This window comes from Nicotiana tabacum, chromosome 22 (genome assembly GCF_000715075.1).
Source record: "Nicotiana tabacum cultivar K326 chromosome 22, ASM71507v2, whole genome shotgun sequence".
Taxonomy (NCBI): domain Eukaryota; kingdom Viridiplantae; phylum Streptophyta; class Magnoliopsida; order Solanales; family Solanaceae; genus Nicotiana; species Nicotiana tabacum.
In genome coordinates, this window is record NC_134101.1 from 181,534,168 (window position 1) to 181,541,609 (window position 7,442).

Sequence of the window (7,442 nt, forward strand, 5' to 3'; positions counted from 1 at the left end):
ATGGTCAAGGAAGGACGAGTTCAAAAGAGGGAATTATTTCATAAAAAAGGAAAGGTATGTAATGATGTAGCCAAAGAAAAGGTTAAAGGCTCAAATGGGGTGACTAGTGATACTATCTGTACAATTGGTGGCTTCAAAGGCTAACTGATTTTCCAAAAATCACAAAGACTACCTAAGATCATTTCTCCAACCAAATGTAATTATTAAAAGCATTGAAAAACCAACCGGGCAAGTTCTAGATGGCAGAAGTAAACACAAGAATTATTTACAAAAAGAACTCACACACATGGCACACGAACTGTTTGGCTTACATAGTTTGAAACCCTCGAGTCAACACTTGGCAACTCAAAGCTTTCATCATATTTGCATGTATAATTCTAGATAGACATAGAGTCACAGAGCGAGCCTCAAGTTCACACAGTTGATATCTCTTTTTGTTTTTTTATTAATGGAAGGGTATATGCTATATACACACACACATGCTTGAAATTAAACAAGTACACTAAACCGGTCAACATGCTTCATTTTACTATCCCGGTTCTACTATTACACTCTTGGAAAAGAACCCGGCGAAGAAAAACCAAGGGAAATTGCTAATTGCTAAAGATGGACAACTATCTACTTGTTTTTTTTATATACAAGGATAACACAACTTATGTACGGAAATCACAAAACACCAATATATACAGAATCACGAAATACAAATGAGTACATAAGGTTGCTGGTAGCACAAAAGCATAAAACATGTTCAACAGTTGCCAATGTCACAAAAATATATACCAAGGCTACCTACCACCCCCAACTAAAAAACATGCGTAGACTGCAATGCATAAGAACATAGAATAAAGTTTAGGGGCTCCCTGAGGCGCACTAAGCGCTATGGGAGTCGGAAGCCGGCTGAGTGATGGTGGGGTCACCCTCTAATGCTGAAGTTGGGACCGATGAGATCTCGGCCTAAGGAGTGACTTCCACTGATGGAGGAGGGATCTCTGGGTGGCCCAATACTGGAGCTGGGGCCTGTGAGCTGCTAGCCTCACCCACTGATGGCTGAGTGGCCGATGGATCTACAGGGGCAGCCATATCTACTAGAGAATATTTGATTGCCATCTGAATTTCTGCTTGCTCCTCATCCACAACTGTAGGAGCAACAATCTGCTTGCCCTTCTCCTGAGGGCCATCATCCTCCGTGGGCCATGAATCCTCCTTATCCTCTCCCTCGTCTGCCTCCGCACCATCGAACTCTGAATAATGTCCGGAATCCTTCTCAGAATGAATCTCAATATGTGCAAGGGGAGCTGGAGGCTAAGAAGCCCCGACAGTCGGAGGTGCAATGTCCGTCATCAGAGTAGAGAAGTCAAGGTCCAATCCTGGTGCTGCTGTGTCTGTACCCTGCTCACCTTCCTTGGGTAGGAAGGATGATAGATCGAACTCCAAAGTCTACATCTTGTGGAGCTCGGTCTTCATAGTGGAAACTTCCTCCTGGAGCCTAGGAAGGTCACTAACCTCACCCCGCTCTATCTTCTCAACCCTCAACTTAAGTTGTTGCAGGCAATCCCTATAAGTCGTTTGTTGTTGTTGGAATACGGTTAGTGAGGACTGAATAGGCGTCAAAGCTTGTTTGATGAGTTTGGGCAAATTCTTCAGAGGCTGGTCTACCTTATCATTGGCATGCTGAGCTATAAGACCAAGCCTCGAGATCGTTGGTAGTGCAGCAGAAGGCTGAGTAGTGATGAACTTAGAGGCGGGCTGTGAAGTAGAAGTGGATGCAACTGGAACCTGAGGGGTCACAGGAGTCTAGGAGTCTGAAGGCTCTATATCAACTGGGCCCTGAGTCTGAACCTCTGGGGGCAGCAACAATATCACTAATCCACATGATATCAATGTCCCTCGTCTCCTTCCTTATCATGTCAGTGTGTGGCATGGTAGGGACCTGGACAGCTTTGCAGAGGGCTGTGATCAAACAGGGAAATGGAAGCGAGGTGGCGTGCTGCTTTTCCCAGATCCCTATCTCTTGGAATATAAGAGCTCCCACGTCAATCTTAATACTCGCCATAATATATTCAAGGAGAAGAGCTTTCTCAATGCCTATGTCAGTCTCGTTCGTGGACGGTATCAGTCGAGAGGTAACAAAGCTGAGCCAAAATCGACCCTCTCGTGTGAGATCCTCCTTGTAAATTTTATGCACAGGGTTGATCCAAGCAGGGGTACCCTTTGCTATTACCAAAGCAATCAACTACGCTCATTTTCCCTATTTTCCCATTGGCAGCATACTCAGCTGCGCCTGATCTCCAGCCAGGGAAGTACAACTCATTAATTGTCTCACTGCTGCAGAACACACTCTTCCCCCGAACCAGTACGGTGTCAACAAAAATCCTGTTGCATTTGTGGTGCGCCATCTTGGAGGCTCCATATGATGCATAGAACTCATGGACAAGAGTCTCATTATATTCAACAAGCGGTTCAGTGAAGCACTCCCATTGTCTTGCTTTGATGTTCTCCCATATGTGGGGGTACTACTCTTGTAGCCCGTTCAAACTCAATTGCTTTTCGGCCAGGATTTTCTGTTTGGTGAGCCCTTCTCTATACAGTTCCCTGGACCCATCGACCCCAAATTGGAGTTGGAAGTCATCTTCGTGTTTCCTTCTTGCCTCAACTTGTAGGTAAACTGAGGGAAAGATCTCCTCCTCATCAGACTGGGATGGAAGTGTAGCAGCAGGGTCTGATCGCGGTCGTTTTGCTTGGTGAGTTTGACGACTGGAGGAGGCCCTTTTCTAGGCAAAGGCTAGATGTTTCCTGGGACCCATATTTGCACAAAAGTGAAATGTGAGCAACATGGTAGGCAACAGTGGAAAGAAAACAGAAAAATTTAAGAAAAAGTTGAAAATGCGATAGGTTATGCGGTCACATAACCACTATGTGGACCGTAAACTTGTCGCAAACTTGATAGGTCACTTCTGGATCTCAGTCTGCGATAGGTTATGCGATCGCATAACCACTATGTGGACCGCATAACCATCACAGAATTGATTTGCTCCCAAAAACCAAATCACAAAATGCGATCGCAAATTCCACCGCAAAGTTGGAAATGATCGCAAAAATAGCCGCAAAAAGCAAGGTTTTAACTGGGCATTCTGTTTCAGTCTTCGGTGACTTTGCGGTCCGCATATCAATTATGTGATCGCAAATGTTGCCGCATTTGATCATCTTCCTTAGCCAACTAGGGTTTAATTATGCGGCAGAAATGCAGACCGCATTTCGATTATGCGAACCGCAAACTCCATCGTCCCCAAGAGTTAATTCTACCCTCAACAATGGCGGTCCTAATTCTTACTACCCAACACCCCAAATATGTTTCCTACCCAAAAGACTATCACAATATGGGCAGACATTTACTTACAAAACACAATCAAGATAAAGGAAGAAAATAGAAAAGAGACACAGGGGAAACAAAGGCGAAATTGAAAAATAAAAATCGGGGCAAGGAAACATACCAGTGAAGATGAATAAGAATACTAATGAGATGAATTCTCAAGTGTTTTCGTCCTTTGTTAGATGACACTAGCCGTTTTGCCCTTGTTTCGTTCTTTGTTTCTATATTTCTTTTTGTTTTGTTTTGAATGTGCGAGAGCTGAAGGGATGCGAAGATATACCTGACTGATTTGCGGTGGGTAAGTCACCGCATAACACACTATGCGACCGCATAAGTTTTATGTGGTGGATTCAAGTGACTTGCTGAAGGGCCAAAAATGCGGTGCACTATGCGATCGCAAAGTGAAAATGCGGTCCGCAAAGTGCACCAACTCGTCGCATATTTACCACCAAATTAACCAAACACACTGTGTTGTTTTGCGACCAGAATACGGTCTGCATAGTGAAAATACGACCGCATATGTGTAGCAAACTACCCAAGGTGATTTTTTCTTCCCTTTTTCATGCAATCTTACCCCGTGTCATGATCTTTTGAATCCCCTGCACTCTAACACACACTTTAAATTGCTCAATTAAATTTATCTAACAAAGAATTAAAAACTCAAAGACCAAAAAGGGTGTTACCACACATGGGTTGCCTCCCATGAAACGCTTGATTTAACGTCGCTGCACGACGAAGTTGGCGTTCTTTTGGATTCACTCATTGATCGGGCACGGACCATCTTTGAGAGCCAGCTGCTCCACTAAATGTTTTTCTCCATCTGTGCCCAAGTAGTGCTTGACTCGCTGGCCATTCAATTTGAAGGTTCGGATCCCATCCTCCGATTCTAGTTCCATAGCTCCAAAAAGAGAGACATTTACCACTTTGAACGGACCGGACCATTTTGATTTGAGCTTGCCCGGAAACAATTTGAGCCTTGAGTTAAAGAGCAAAACCAAGTCACCCAACTTGAACTCCCTCTTTAAAATCGTTTTGTCATGGATGAACTTTATCCTTTCTTTATACACAACTGCACTTTCATATGCATGGAAATAGAATTCCTCCATTTCATTGAGTTGTGTTAACCTCAAATTCGCAGCTTCAACCCACTCCAAGTTCAACCTCTTCAGAGCCCACATGGCTTTGTGTTCCAGTTCTACGGGTAGATGACAAGCTTTGCCGAAGATAACCGATAAGGAGAAGTGCCAATAGGAATTTTGTATGCCATGCGGTATGCCCATAACGCGTCATCTAGCTTTCTTGACCAATCGGTCCTATTTGCATTGACGATCTTTGCTAGAATGCTCTTTATCTCTCGGTTGGAAACTTCAACTTGACCACTAGATTGGGGATGATAAGGTGTGGCCACCTTGTTCTTGATTCCATACTTCTCTAGTAGCCCCGTGAAAGCCTTGTTACAGAAATGAGACCCACCATCACTAAGAATGGCCCTAGGAGTGCCAAGCCGAGTGAATATGTTTTTCTTCAAGAATGTGGTCACACTTCTTGCCTCGTTGTTTGGTAAGGCAATTGCTTCAACCCATTTGGAAACGTAGTCCATAGCTACCAAGATATATTTCATCCTACAAGAGCTCACAAAGGAACCCATAAAATCAATTCCCCACACGTCGAAGATTTCTATCTCCATCACAAAGTGCATTGGCATTTCATGCCACTTGGAGATTGATACTTGCCTTTGGCATTAGTCGCAAGCCTTGACCATTTGATTGGCATCATGATAGATTGGCGGCCAATAGTAACCATATTCAAGTACCTTAGCCGCTGTTCGATTTCCCCCATGATGAACCCCTACCGGTGAGTCGTGGCATGCCTTTAGAATTGGCATAATCTCTTTTTCTGGAACACACCTTCTGATGATGTTGTCAGCACAAACACGGAACAAGAATGGTTCTTCCCAATAGTATTGGCAACAATCTGTCAAAAACTTCTTCTTTTGATAGGATTCCAATCCATCCGGAATAAGGTCACTAACCAAGTAGTTGGCAATATCGGCATGCCAAGGAGCAAAAGTGCTAGAAATTTCCAATATGTGTTCATCCTGGAATGCATCGTTGATCTCAAGATCTCCCTTTGGCCTCCCTGCCTCTTCAAGCCTTGATAAATGATCCGCTACTTAATTTTGAGTTCCCTTACGATCCTTGACCTCGAAGTCAAATTTTTACAACAACAAGACCCATCGAATCAACCGAGGCTTTGCATACTTCTTTGCTATAAGATAGCGAAGAGCAACATGATATGTGTACACTATCACCTTAGATCCCAACAATTAAGCCCGGAACTTCTCAAAGCCATAAACAATGGCAAGAAGTTCTTGCTCAGTCACTGTGTAATTCATTTGCGCTCCATTGAGTGTCTTGCTTGCATAATAGACCGGGTGGAGAACCTTGTTGTGATGTTGGCCAAGCATTGCTCCAATGGATACACCACTGGTGTCACACATGAGCTCGAAAGGGAGAGACCAATCGAGTGTGACAATAATATGTGCCGTGGTGAGCCTTTGTTTCAATTACTCAAAGGCTTTGAGGCATTTCCCGTCAAACATAAATTTGGCATCTTTCTCAAGGAGTTTGCATATAAGATTTGCAATCTTGGAAAAATCCTTGATGAAGTGCCTATAGAATCTGGCATGCCCTAAGAAACTTCGAACACCTTTAACGGAAATAGGTGGAGGAAGCTTGGAAATAATCTCGATCTCAGTCCAGTCAACCTCGATGCCATGTTTTGAGATTTTATGCCCCAATACAATGCCTTCATCCACCATGAAATGGCATTTCTCCCAGTTGAGCATAAGGTTGGTCTCCTCATATCTCTTAAGCACTTGTATAAGATTGTTAAGACAATGCTCAAAAGAGTCACCTACCATCAAGAAGTCATCCATGAAAACCTCTAGAAAATCCTCCACCATGTCGGAGAAAATGGACATCATGCATCTTTGAAAAGTAGCCGGAGCATTGCACAAACCAAATGGCATCTGGCTAAAGGCAAAAGTTCCATAGGGGCAAGTGAATGTCGTCTTCTCTTGATCCTCCAATGCGATGTTAATTTGGTTGTAGCCGAAATATCCATCAAGGAAACAATAGAATGACCTTCCTGCTAGCCGATCAAGCATTTGATCAATAAAAGGCATAGGGAAATGGTCTTTGCATGTGGCACTGTTGAGCTTCCGATAATCCATACACATCCTCCAACCGGTCACCTTTCTTGTTGGGATGAGCTCATTTTTATCATTTTCAATTTCAGTCATGCCTCCTTTTTTTGGCACACATTGCACCGAGCTCACTCAATGAACTATCGACAATAGGGTAGACTACCCCGGCATCCAACCATTTGATGATTTCTTTCTTTACCACCTCTTGCATTGACGGGTTCAACCATCGTTGATGTTCCACACTTGGTTTCGTCTCACTCTTCAATTGGATCTTGTGTTTGCAAATTCCCGCGGGAATCCCTCGAATGTCCGCAATTGTCTATCCAATGGCTTGCCTGTGATCCTTCAAGACTTCCAACAATTATTATACCCGCACATCATTCAACAAAGAAGAAACAATTACCGGTAAAGTATCATTTGAGCCAAGAAATTTATACCTCAAGTGTGGTGAAAGTGGTTTGAGCTCTAGTTGCAGTGGTTCGATAATAGAAGGCTTTGCGGGAGGAGTGTCTCTATTCTCCAAGCCGAGAGAGAGCTTTGCCGGAGCATAAGTGTAGGACCCAAGCCCCTCCAATGCATTTACCGATTCCATATACCCCTCCATATCTTCACCCTTAAAGTTCACCAAAATAGCCGCCAATGCCTCACCGAGGCACTGTTCTTCCATTTTCATTTCAACCGCATCCTCTACTTCATCAAGAACATCAATCACCGAGATGCTTTCATACTCATGCAGTAGTTTCATACCCTTGCTTGCTTGGAATGTAACCTGTTCATCATTCACACAGAATTTGATCTCATTCCGTTCCGAATCCATTAGTGCTCTTCCAGTGGCAAGGAATGGTCTCCCCAAAATGATAGGGA

General features: G+C 43.7%; 2 protein-coding genes across 2 annotated transcripts; both read right to left on the reverse strand.

The window, feature by feature from the left end:
• Positions 1-4,125: 4,125 nt before the first annotated feature.
• LOC107817541 (uncharacterized) lies at positions 4,126-4,548 on the reverse strand. Its single transcript, XM_016643393.2, has one exon. It carries the CDS (start codon positions 4,546-4,548, stop codon positions 4,126-4,128), a length of 423 nt encoding a protein of 140 aa, XP_016498879.2.
• Positions 4,549-4,565: 17 nt separating this feature from the next.
• On the reverse strand, positions 4,566-5,870 carry LOC142176181 (uncharacterized). Its single transcript, XM_075243271.1, has 4 exons — positions 5,710-5,870; positions 5,278-5,523; positions 4,798-4,992; positions 4,566-4,683 (listed from the first exon to the last, which is right to left on the reverse strand). Exons 1-4 carry the CDS (start codon positions 5,868-5,870, stop codon positions 4,566-4,568), a joined length of 720 nt encoding a protein of 239 aa, XP_075099372.1.
• Positions 5,871-7,442: the final 1,572 nt, after the last annotated feature.

Bases quoted from the DNA above. Each gene is read 5' to 3' on its own strand.
- LOC107817541 (XM_016643393.2), bottom strand. From the start codon at position 4,548: ATGTGGGCTCTGAAGAGGTTGAACTTGGAGTGGGTTGAAGCTGCGAAT.
- LOC142176181 (XM_075243271.1), bottom strand. From the start codon at position 5,870: ATGTGTGACACCAGTGGTGTATCCATTGGAGCAATGCTTGGCCAACAT. The intron at 5,524-5,709 runs GTTCCGGGCTTA...TCATTTATCAAG, and splicing joins ATTGTTTATGGCTTTGAGAA to GCTTGAAGAGGCAGGGAGGC. The intron at 4,993-5,277 runs GTGTGTTCCAGA...GAGCTCTTGTAG, and splicing joins GCTGACAACATCATCAGAAG to GATGAAATATATCTTGGTAG.